The 12,710-nt window shown below is 38.8% G+C and overlaps 1 protein-coding gene across 2 annotated transcripts in view; it reads right to left on the bottom strand.

Moving 5' to 3' along the window:
- nkain4 (sodium/potassium transporting ATPase interacting 4) overlaps positions 1 to 12,710 on the bottom strand; it is a 52,426-nt gene that overhangs the window by 13,910 nt on the left and 25,806 nt on the right. For both annotated transcript variants that reach the window (XM_028023040.1, XM_028023049.1), the window contains exon 4: positions 10,353 to 10,553. In XM_028023040.1, coding sequence (XP_027878841.1) covers positions 10,353 to 10,553 — 201 coding nt within the window. The remainder of the gene's footprint in view (positions 1 to 10,352; positions 10,554 to 12,710) is intronic.

The raw sequence follows: 12,710 nt of genomic DNA, 5'->3' as shown, positions 1-12,710 counted from the left end.
AACTGACAAAAAATGTCCCAAACTATCAGACAAAAGAGAATATTTTTTGTAGAATTAATTCTATTGATCTGTATGTGTATATGATCTGACTGAGGCGGCACCTCTGAATGTGACATTTTTATTGGTATAAAATGTATTGAAAGATCAACAGAATGACTCAGGATAGGTTAGCTATAGGTTTATTGGTCATTAAAATTTTAAAGTGGCAAAAACTTTTAGTAAAATAATTGTAATTTGGCCAATTAGTTACATCTAAACTTAAAGTTGGTTAACTAAAAAAGTTTGGTCAAGAGTAAAGTAGTCTCACAACCATCTTTTCAGTCAACATATTTTACCAACGAATAAAATAAACCATTGTCTTTGGTCATGAGAAAAAAATTATTGAAAGGCAAAAATTAATGATAAACGGCAACTACTTAAGGCAGAGTTCTATTTAAATCTAAGTATGGGAATATTAGTGTTAAAAAGTTATCATTAGGAAACAGAGATGCATCAGTCAGGCGTTAACTGGCCAAAAACGTTTTGTTTTTTTTCTTCAAAATATGAGCCGCCAATTCAGATGTTGGTCGATTATAATTTTCTTGAAAAGTACTTTAACATAAAGAATCTCATTTGTGTAAATTTTGTTTTAATTCAATAATTAAGTGTAACAAATATTGGACATAAAAGGGAACAAGTCTAAAGAATTTGTCAATCAATGAGTCAAAGATTGTATCTAACTTTTTTACGATGGTTTACTGATCCCCAGAAAAAAGTACTTTAAAGAACATATTGTTTGTTCATGTATTTACAGATTTTGAAAACTGTAAGTTTTTAGTTTTGATGTATTTAATGAACAAGGAAATCATTAAAACCTTTCAGTATTTGACCTCCAGGTTAGCGATCAGAGCCAACTGGCAGAAGAAAACGGGAAACTTGTCAGTTTTGATCACTTACCGCTGCATCACTATTACAAAAAAACAAAACAAAGAATCACACAAAGAGAGCAATCCAGGCTTCATTGCGATCATAAAACTTATTTGTGCTCCAAAGTTTCTGAGGGTTGGCTGCCACAGTAGCTGCACGTCTGCATAAACACACAAGAACGCACAAAGCAGGAGGACTCATGTGTGGACAAACACACAGCCTTGAGAATAGCCCATGGCACCGGCAGATGGCCGCCATCAACTCTGAAGCAGACACATTGAGTCTCTCCACCAAACCATCCATCCATCATTTGGCACCGAGCCATGCCAATTAAAAGAGCGACAGGCACGCTACCCTCCTCACAAACACAAACCAAGGAGGGGTTATAGCTGCACCTTATTATTCCCACTTATGTAAAACGTACAGAAGTTGAGACCTACTTAGAATGACAGGAACTCCTGTTTCAATCATTTGAATTTTGGTCTATATTAATAAATTAATTTATTTATTGAAGCTTAACTGATGTTTTATTTCTGAATGAAATACGTGTCATACCCAATAAATAAAAAGAAAACACAGACATTTGCACATCTTCTGCAGCTTCCCTCACAACCACATTTGCGCTCTCCAGTATATAATTGCTGGTCTCACCCCATCCATTACAGTGGTGGTGAAATGGAGGTGAATTAGCATATGTATAAAGCTAGTGTCAAACACAAGATGGTGTTAACAGCATGGGGCGCGCGCGTTTAGTGTGCGTGTTCGTGTGGGACTCCTCTGCAAGTGGCTGCTTGCATGGGTTTTTATTGAGCACACTTTTGTTTTGCCTGGGGTTGAGATAAACAATGTGCAGTTAAAAAATGCTTCAGCAACTTATTCATGTAATATAAACATACAGTGAAATAGAGCAGATAATAAAAGTCAACATTCTGTGTTTAATTAAGGTGTTGGGAACTACAAACCAATAAGTGGGCCTCACAGGCCCGTTTCTCTGCTGCTGCTGCTCTGCATCTGTGATCTGCAATGTTCTTCCAAGGGCTGCTCTCATCTCAGCCAAAAGAGGTTTTAGAAAATCTGGCTGTTTGTGGTAGATTATACTGAAAAAATTGCAACAAAATCTTGTCTTCAGAGAGGATTGATCTTGCAGTGTTAAAACTCCTGAACATTCCTCATCAAAGAGAAATTTGTGTCACAAAGAGCTGTCCAGTTGCTGTCAGCATGTGACTTGTTTAAATAGACATAAAGCGTCATTATGGGCTCCAGAAAGAGGTTGAGTGCTTTATGTTGGACACCGCATGCATCTGTGTAAGACCGTTATCTTTGAAAGAAAGGAAGGAAGTTTTGAGATACAACTAGTCAAAGCTTCTCATTGGACTGCTGTGTTGTTAACTTTGTCACAATACTTAGCTAGAATTTAGAGTTCTATTGAAACTATTCTTTAAAAAAACAGCAACAACTTTACTGAATTTTACTGCTGTTACAGGGGACTTTTGGAGACTAAAACATGACTATTTTGCTAGATTTCTTTCTTAGATGAAAATACTAAAAGAGCCACTGCTTCCATAAAAATATATTTTTCTACGACATAGAAAGTTGTCCTGGACCACTGCTTCTGTGTTTTTGGGTTTTTCATTTGTCTGCTCTGTCCTATTTAATCCACAGTCGCTCATAGCAAATGGCGGCTTACACTCAGCCTGGCTCTGCTGGAGGGGTCTTCCTATTAAAACATTCCTCTCCACTGTTGCTTTCTGTGGAAGAAGGACTCCTGCAAAGATGGTGACTCAATGAAACTGGCTGAACGACAAAACTTTTAAAAACACTGTTGGCCTTCTGGTCAGACACACAATCCTTCAGGCCCACAAACTGTGGTGTGTTTGTCATGTAACATTAGTCTAGGTGATTATTGAGGCCTCCACTTGTGACTTTTGGAGTGTCTGTCAAAGTAAATCAGGCTGAATTATAGTAAACGTGCGAGAAAGATAAAAGAACATGATATTCACAGTGCGAACCCGTTTTATCCAGATGATGGTGGATTGAAGCCAAGGAGGTGTATAATGGGGGTCCTGAGAGTTTTTTTTTTTGCTTACTGAAATGGAAAAACAAGAGTCTCTTCAGTTTGAAGGAATCCCACAGAACCTGAGTGATCAGAACCTGACCAAGACTGAAGCTTGGTCGCCTTCAGTCTCTCCTCTGCACCTAAACAGACGTCGCTCCTTTTGTCCCTGAGACAAGAATAGCATCGGCATCTTCCTTTGAAGGCAACAATGAAGCAACAGCAGGATTTGTTCTCCAGAAGAGAGATGAAGCATCAGAGGTGCAACACAGACAAGGTCTGTTTGACTGGGGTGTGAAGAGGATGCTGCGTTTGCTCCTGACTGAACCTGCTGTTCAGTTTATTGGCTTTATCCAGACTTCCGTCTCTCTGATCCTCCTTCTTGAAATCTGTGATGTTCTTCATCCCTGATTATAAATCTCTTTGGGATTTATAATTTATAAACAACTATAACCAAAAAAAGCTCTATTCTTAGTTATCTCTTAAATAATGTAAGAACTGATCTTGCTTTAATCTCCTCATGTTTTTTGTCAAGAGCTGGGTGTAATACACTCATAGCCTTTACCATTTATAGAAATGCATATTTTTGTATCAGAAGCTGATTTGAATATTTTAGAGCTGCAAGATGAGATAACCTTCTCTGCTTTGGACCAACAGGAACACAAATAAATATACCATTTACTACAGCACAGCAAAGATTCAAGAGCACAAAACAAAATGCCAAAACAAGAATAGCAGGGCTTTTTGAAGCTCTAAATCACCATAGTATCTTAATCCCAAATGTTCCAAAACTCTACTATCTGTTCTTTTAATGAGGGAAAACTTCCCTGAGTACCAGTGTGCCTGAAAAAGCTCAGCTATAAGAAACCCTTCTCCATCTCTCATTCGTCCATTTATGACTGCTGACAGCTTGCTAGTTAGTGTCATCCACACAGAGCTAACAAGATCAGAGGAGTGTCCATTAGGTGGTATACTGCCATAGGGCAAAGCTAATACAGGTCACTGTCCTCAACAACAAGTGACAAGTCCACAGGCTGATTGCTTGGTAAGAGTCCGTGAAAGCGAATAATTAAACTGGTGTCTCATTGTCTCTCTCAAACAAAAATACACGTTTTCATCAGCTTCTATCGCTGATGTACCGTACACCTTTCACAGTGGGAGCACAGAGATCATTTTAGAAATTAATGTCATATTAATTAAGCTCATAAAGCCTTTTCATGTCCCCCGTGACTCTGTAACACTGAAGCCAAATCATTTTACTGCCAATCAGTTACTTTTTTCTCTTGCTCTCTGCAGCTCCTCCTGTTTTATTAACAGAGGCGTTTCTTTGACCCCACGACCCATTAATCCTCCCTGTTATCTTTCTATTCAGCTGTCTCTGCTTCCTGATCTTACTTGGTGAAACACTATAAGCACAACACTCTTTCCTGGTCTTACAGAATTTTATAATGGCACTTTTATGAAAATAAGAGAAAAAAAAACTTTAAGAAATCACTTTTTGTTTCTCTGCTTTGCAAAAATGTATGAGCAAAAGAAAATCTAATGCAAGATTAAAATTACATTAGCTTCTTCTATGTTTCTGCCTTCAGAAAGAAAAATGAAGTCTGTAGCGTTGTCTTTGTGAGGGAGTGGGAATTGAACCAGCTGCTGAGTGAGGAAAAAAAAAAGGTTACATGTATTTGCATAGGCTAATGAAGATCAGGCTCACAGCGACAGCGCTGGTCCAAAAAGATATATAACTACCTTTAAAAACCCACATTCAGTAAAAAGTGTTAATCCATTGGGTGTGTCACTACCTTATGATCATTTATGTTAGCTTTAAATATTTAATTTCATTAATAAAGGATTAAAAACATCTGATTAAAGTCCAAATGACATGCTGTGTTAACTTGATAATAATTTCAGCATTATGTCAGAGAGTTTGTTATATGGCCAACGGTAAGTGACAAAAATGTGAGTCGAGCTACAAGCTAATTACTGCACTATTGATCGGGGCTCTGGTGTCAGAAGAGAACTCTGCATGTAATGTAATGAAAGAAATTTGCAGATAAAACACATCACATTTCAGAGCAGAGGAATGGCCCTTTACAGAGAGGGGTGGTGCAGATGGCCTGTAGGTTAATTACACAAGACTTTCCTGCCTGAAAATAAGGCAGCAAGCGTCTACAGAAAATTAGAAGTGTGTGGTTGTGTCTGGGCAGCTGCATGTTTAATGACAACCCTTGATGAGGTAGGGACTGCAGAGACCACATCCACCTGTTCTCCTCATCCTCATTCTCCTCCCAAATCAAAGCAGGCTCACACACAAGCTACAGAGAGTCATGTATGTTGAGGGTTTTGGTATTAATCAGCATTTCCCACATTAGATAAAGTGCAACTGGCATACAAATTCTGATTAAAAAAAGCACAACTACGACTTGGTAAAAATAAGCTTTGATAAAAAGACAAGGGGAAATTAAAGTTCCCTGTTCTTAAAACCTACGAGGCTGAATGAGAAGAAAAACATTGTAACAAACTCAAGATGCACTTCTTGTCTTGGAGGCTGCTTGTTTTATAACTGTATCGTTCCCTTTCTATTCTGATTGCTCTCTGGTTTCTCTCAGAGGTTTAAGAAATTACAAATATTAAAGCTAAACTTATCTGAGCCAAAACAGATAAACAAATACAGGACCAATCCAGGTCACTATCAGCGTCTTTTGATACTGAAATCATTCTTGGATCAGTTATCAGATAGAGACCGACACTGCGTCCACTGGTTCCAATTCATGTTAGTTGCTGCAACTAACATGAATTGGACCAGAAATTGAGGAGAGGACTGGATTTTATTAGTGAAAATTCTGCCAAAAATATTGGAAAAAAAGGCTAAGAAATGAGTTAGCAGAAGGAGGGCTAAAAGGGTCAATAATAATTACCACAATATGTAGAATCTGGAAGTGTTTTGGAAGTCACTGACAGAAGGATCTGGAAAATACATGAATAAACTGTTACAGTTACTGATCATTTGTGTGACGCCTTGTTTAAGCTAAGGTATAAAGAATGAAGGCAGCAGAGAATTCAAAGCAGTGTCCAATCTAATACCAGCACGTTATACCTAATGAAGTGACCATGAGTCTACACCATAATCAAAAATGACTCTAAATGATCAGGTAGAAGTTTCTGCAAATAAACTATACTGACAGATGTTTAAATTCAGATATAAGATCTAGATCTCAAAGAAATTGCATCAGACCATCTCTAAATAAATTATTTTGGTCAAGAAAATCCTTGAAATATAACGTTAGTTCTCTGTATTAGGAACCGTGTCTCAATCTCTGTGCTTCTGCAAACAGCCCAAATAATTTTTTACGGCTGCATCCTTATTTCTTCCATCACTGGATCTGGGAATCCTTTGAAGCAGATGCTGTAAAATGTAAGCATAAATGCTGAAATGTTATAGTTGTGCTTTATTCTCCTATAGTACTAGAGGCGAATGACTAGTTCCTGACAGATGCTGGGTGAAAATTATTTTTCTTTTTCAAAATAGGAACATCAAAGATCAACATAGATGGCTCACAATGCAGCGATGTTGGTTCCTCAGCACGAGCGCTCCAAAACAACAGGGACTAATGGACTCATCAAAGGGAGAACCCTGACCTCTGAAACGGATGATAAGATGGGTGGGGTGATCATGCTGTTTTCATGCTGCTGAACCACAGTGACCACAAAATGCACAGTGACCCTTTCACAATCTGTGATTAACCAATGGGGCAGCCCCCCCCCCCCCCGACAGCAGACGACACATAACAGAGAGCTACTTAAACTGAGAAAAACAGTCAAAGTGACAGCAAACTAGTTAAAAAAAAGAACTGAACTGTCACTTTTGTTAGTTGAGTGGGTGGAAATTCGACAGGGATGAGGGGGTCAAAAAGACTGGGATGCAGAGAGGAAAGAGGAGACAGGAAGACACTGAGCAGAGAGATTGTGATGAGGGGAGAAAAAAACATGCAAACAGAGGAAATGAGTAATGGAATGAGAGAGTGATGGAGGCTGTCGTTTTGTTTTTTTTTTCCTTAACTTTCAGCCGATGCTGGTTTTTCAGGAAATAGAACTGCTGCAGTATAAAGCACAGCCTCTGGCAGCTACATCCAGAGTTAAATGATACAATAATCTAAATGTATTAGAGCACCTTCTCCAACTGCTTGCTGGGAAAAACAAGCAGCCCTGACAACTCACGCGCATGTTTCCCTGCTCCCATCAGTGTCTCTGAGTAATGTCTACAGATGTAAGCTGAATCTCATCTCTTGCACTGCTTCTGTTCCTTCCCTCAAACTGTCCTTCCCTCTATTTCATTGGAAATGTTACCTCACACTCAGCTGTTTTACTTAGCTTTGAAGAAGAGAGAACCATGATTGGAGGAAGGTTGATTTTGTGTGTGTGTGTGTGTGTGTGTGTTTGGATTCAGTAAAAGCAACAAAGAATAAAAGCAGTGATGGAGGAAAATATTCCCTTCTGTGATAAATAATTCAGTATCTAAGTTAGAAAACGATGCTTCTACTTCATGCTCATCCTTCTAGATTATGAAGTTACTTCGCCTGAGCGTGGCCCGCGGCACGGCAAAGCAACAAAACAGTTCTGAATTCAAGTCTTCACGTAGGAATCTCTTTCTTCTGGATTGCAAACCTGGAGTAGACGGATGAGAAAACTCCCACCATTACTGGCTAACGTATTCACATTTTTCAGCCTAATGAAACATACTCCTTGGAGTCCAAACTAAATATTTTATGGCCTTTCCATGTGACCTTGAAAAATCTAAAGGAACAACTCCCTTTTTCTTCAGAATCTTATCCTAATATGCTCTGTTGTGACTTTCTGATATCTTCTCTTATTCCATAGGCACAAAACAACCATGTAGTTCACTTAAAAATAAAATGTATAATATTTGCATACTCTACAGAGCCGAGACCTGTGACTTTTCATCGTCTGCATCAGTTCCCGAGGTCCCCCAGGTTCCACTGCAGTCAAATGCACGAACATTTGTATGTTAACTAAACGTAGATCTGTATCGCCCAGGCAAAGAGAAGATAAAGCAGGCGCAAAACAGAGGAGCAACACAGCCCTTTAAAGGCAACAGGAAGGCTATGTGGCAGCATCTTGTGATGGTGCTGCAAACAAACAGCTGTTGTGACTGGATGATTCTGACACCCTTCAAAGAACAGTGTGGTGTGAAGGTGAATCAAACCAAATCAAGATATGATATTTTTCAGCAATTGCCACCCAATCAAATCAAGTCTCCTGACCTGCTGTTGTGTGATCTACCAAGAAAGAGCGCATTAGCTGTTTGAGACAGAGGTAAAAAAAAAAAAAAAGAGAGAGAGAGATACATTTTCCATCTATAAAACACACAGGCTGCGTTTGGTTGTAGCCGATGTTCTAAAGCATTAATCCGTTTTTAAACCTGTTTGACTGTCTAACAGATTGACTATCCAATACTGGAGTCCAGTCTCTGCACACCTCAGTGTGTGTCAAAGGTACCAAATGACCTGCATTGACTGGCAAGAGGTATCAAGGTGTTCCCTATGTGCCTATAAGTGCTTTGGGACTAACGTTCCTCAGTGAGAGTTGTAGTCCACAGACGGAGAAAAAACAACACATTTATGCTGATAATGACCAGCTAACTCAACATGCTTTAGTAAGAAGGACTAAACTGTCATGAGCACAACTGATATAAAGTAAGATTTTTTTTAAGAAGATATCTTAATTGAAAAAACAGATAAACGTATGACTTTAGTAAAAAGCACTCTGTATATCTAGCAGAGCTCTGAAAGGCTTCACGTTTGAATTCCTGACGTCTCTCCACTGATTAATTGTCTGCCAGAGTAGTTGACATGTTTTGACTATGACATAAGCAAAAATAAAAACCTAACTTCTTAGGTTAGGTTTATTAAGCCTTATTGTGCACCCACATGCACAGCATCATGGAGTTTTGATGCATTGTTTCCACTCTGCTGTTTTCTGTTTGTTTGATGCTTTATTTATGTAACGGAGCTATTTTGCCAACCAAAGGGATTCAGAGAGTAAAGCAGGGGCTTGTTACGTTATGCTGCCATGGATCTATAAAGGATATCAATTTACAATCAATTTCCCAGCTATTCAGTCGTAAAGATAGCAGACTTCTTTTGTCTGACAATCTGCTGGTGATTTATCGGAGCGTTTGATTTGTTGTAGGCGTTGTAACTTGGATTTGGGAATGATGTCACATTCATCAGTTGAGCTAAATCCATTATTGAGCTTTCCTAATTGTTGTGATGCTAACTGCTATAAGCAAAATCACTTAACAACAATACATTTTAGAATTCACATAGTGGAAACTGGGAAATCTGATTTCTGAGAACAAACAGAATGTATTATTTGTTTTTCAGTCTGACGAAAAAAAGACAAACTAAAACCTTAATGATTAATTTAACATATTAAATATACTTTATATTTGACTTGTTTAGGAAATTGGCAAACCAGAAAAATAACACTGCACACTGAAGGACTATGGTCTCAATTTGCCTGCTCTTCCCAGTATGAACCCTCCTCAAGTTTGAAGTGATTGCTTGGCTCAACAATAACCTGTGAGTCACCAGCTAAATGGTGCAGCCATCCCCTCAGAAGCAAAGCTTTTAGTCCAAGAGTGGGAACAAACAAGTTCAAAGCCAGTAAGCTAAACAGTTAATGAAGCTTTTTCTTCATAGGGATGATGGAATAAAGGATACAATTCAGTGATTTTTATTATTTGGTGCCTCTCCCAGTAGACCTTCCCAGTGCTCTCTAAAGCTTAAATTATACCAAGATTGCCTGGGAAGAGTAAAAACCAACTTCACACCAAAACCAGCTGATTTTTTTTTTTTTTTGCCATCTTGTGCAGTTATATGGCAGATACATTTACATCTCTGTCTCTAAAACTAAAGCAATCTGAGTTCTGCTAACTGAAAGTGCTTTGGCACCAAAAGGATGGGTCTAATTGTACATACATGCACATGGGTGTGTGCAGATAAAAATGTTGGCAGGATGAGAGCTTCTGTTGTATTGACAGTGGGATGTAAATCGAGGACAATAACAGCCTTTCCATTGTTGGTAAAAACCTGCTAGCTGTTGGCAGGTCTGAGCGTGAGCTAGACATAACAACTGTTCACTTTCCCATTTACTGACCAGAGCACAGGAAGGAAGGCTGGTGCTCTGACCAGAGAAGTTTTAAAGGTTTGTGTCCTTTCCAAAGAACTTGTTGGAAAATCATCCCCACCCTTTCTATTATGTTCGCCTTTTATGCTCATAAATCCATCTGCATGTGACACGATCCAATAACACGGAGCCATGTCCTTGGTGTACTCCCATGAGTGTTTGTGCTGTTCTGTAGGGCTACCGTACTCACAGCAACAAAGATCTGCACGCTGCTATGCATGACCTCGATGTACTGGTAGTCCATGAAGCAGCCCATGACAGAGATGTAGGAGTGGCTCTCTGTGGTGCGGACTCCGGGGGCCTGTGGCATCTCTCTCCTCACACAGCCGGGACCGTGCTCGCTCCACCAGGAGTGATGAGCTGATATGTTAAATGTCAGCAGATCGCTCTCCTAGAAGAAAAGAAACACATTAACCTTTTTGTGTGGTTTCTATTATTTATGAGGCATATTCACATCATCTTTATCTAGAATGCACGCCAAGTTGTTCATGAAGGGATGTTAAGTGTATGACCATTAAAAAATTTTGTGATCATGCAAGACAAGTCTAAGCAATTGCATATATTTACCTAATTATTACACTTTATTTAATTTATCAGTTGACATTCAAGGTCCTAATTGCCTTGACATACACGGCAGATTCCAGTTATTTACATACACGTCATAAACTTTTGTTTTCTCTGTCGGACATTAATTCAGACTAAAGTTTTTCTGTATTAGTTCGGTTAGGATAGCTAATATTTCAATTTGCTAAATGGAAGAAAAAAACAAAATTATTTTAGTACTTTCTACAAATTTATAACTTTACATACACTAAGATTCCCAAGGACACAACAGCAAAGATGGGTGGAGCGGGGATCAAACCAGCAACCCGCCAATTGCAGGGAAAACTCCTACCACCGTTGCCACCATCGTCTCATTATACTTTGCACTTCTGCCACTGATTTGTATACCTAAGCTGTAACAAGGAAAGCTTAGCCAGGAGCAGAGCTGCACAATTTATTAAGCTGCTGTATCATGGTGCATGATAACAAAACAGCAAAGGATTGTTAGGATCTAATAATTGTTAGGCCATTATATTTCAAATTCTCTGCATGAAAAATGAAATATACACACAATGGTGTAAACTCTTCATTGTCTTTACACCAAAAGTCTACTATAGGGTATTGTGACATTAGAATATAATAAAGGCCCATGAATTGAACTTATATTCATTCCTTATTGAATGAGAGGTAGCTAGCGGTGGTTATTGATATGGCCCAATATGTGCTGTTGCCCAGGGTGGCATAGGAGAACCCAATTATCCATATAATAAAATACAAAATATCTATCAGTTGTGACCTGAGCAAGCTTTCACTTGTGTTTATGCATGTACAACTAGTAGGGAACAGAGATCCCTGTGTGGACTGTGGGTTACTTTCTGTGAGACCGCAATGCATCCCACTTCAGAATGTCAAATTATTTCATGTATTTTAATGGGTAGACGGGATGGCTGAAGGAGCAAGGCCCCCAAAGGGTGCCATTAATGTGAGAACCACAGCTCTTAACGTGAATAGAGAACTACTTAGAACTACTTTTGGGGCAAAATCCTTTGCCCCAAAAAGAGAAATAAAAAAAGAGCAGCACAGTTAGACAAGTAACTGTGACAAGTAATTAAAAATATGAATAGTTAATATACTGTATATAGTTAATAAAATTAATGGGATATGACATGATCTGAACAGACCAGTTGTGTACAATTGAGGTTTAATAAGTAATGTGGCTACGACACAAATGTGATACAAGTATTAGGGCCAGCTTTTTAAACATATTAGTTCCCCTTGTACACAATGGTGAGATTCATTTTGAAGCAGCCACATGAGCCCATGTGCACAGACCATCAGAAACTGATGCTGATCAATATCCCAATACAGCAATCTAAACCCACATCTGCTCCTCAGTGACAAGACATGCATTATTGAAAGAACAGAGGTCTGTCAAGAATCACCCCTGATTCCTATCGGCCCACAAATAGGCATCAACAGTATACTAAATGATAAAGGTTGAAACAACTTTCAAAAATGGCTCTGAGCAAGAAGTTAAAAAATGAAATCTAACATTTGTCAAGTGTGATACCACATATTCTCCTCTTTCTGTTAATGACCTATCATCATTCTTTGTCTTTTACTTTCTTCCTTTTGCCCTTTGGTCATTTGTCTCTCCGTCACAATCTACAAGGACGACTTAAGGTCAGAGTAGCCCAGAGAGGCCTAATGACTTGACAGATATCATTGATTGATACTGTGAGGCTGGGAAATCATCTCTATGGAAGGTACACTCATGACTGCAGTGCATCAGCAGTCGATATTGAGAAGGGTTTTGGCAACTCACTGCCAGGAGTGGCAGCACTCGCCTCCGCCCACAAGCGCAAATCAATTCTTCAATATCATAGACTCAAGGTGAGTCTGGTAAACTAATTATTTTAAATTCATTCATATTTCAAGAAGTTGCTAAAGATATCACCACTTAAATATTTGTTTCCAACTCTAAACATCTAATGACAAGGAATTA

This window comes from Xiphophorus couchianus, chromosome 1, assembly GCF_001444195.1.
Source record: "Xiphophorus couchianus chromosome 1, X_couchianus-1.0, whole genome shotgun sequence".
NCBI lineage: Eukaryota > Metazoa > Chordata > Actinopteri > Cyprinodontiformes > Poeciliidae > Xiphophorus > Xiphophorus couchianus.
The sequence above is the reverse complement of the archived record's forward strand: the minus strand, read 5'-3'. Positions and strand labels throughout refer to the sequence as shown.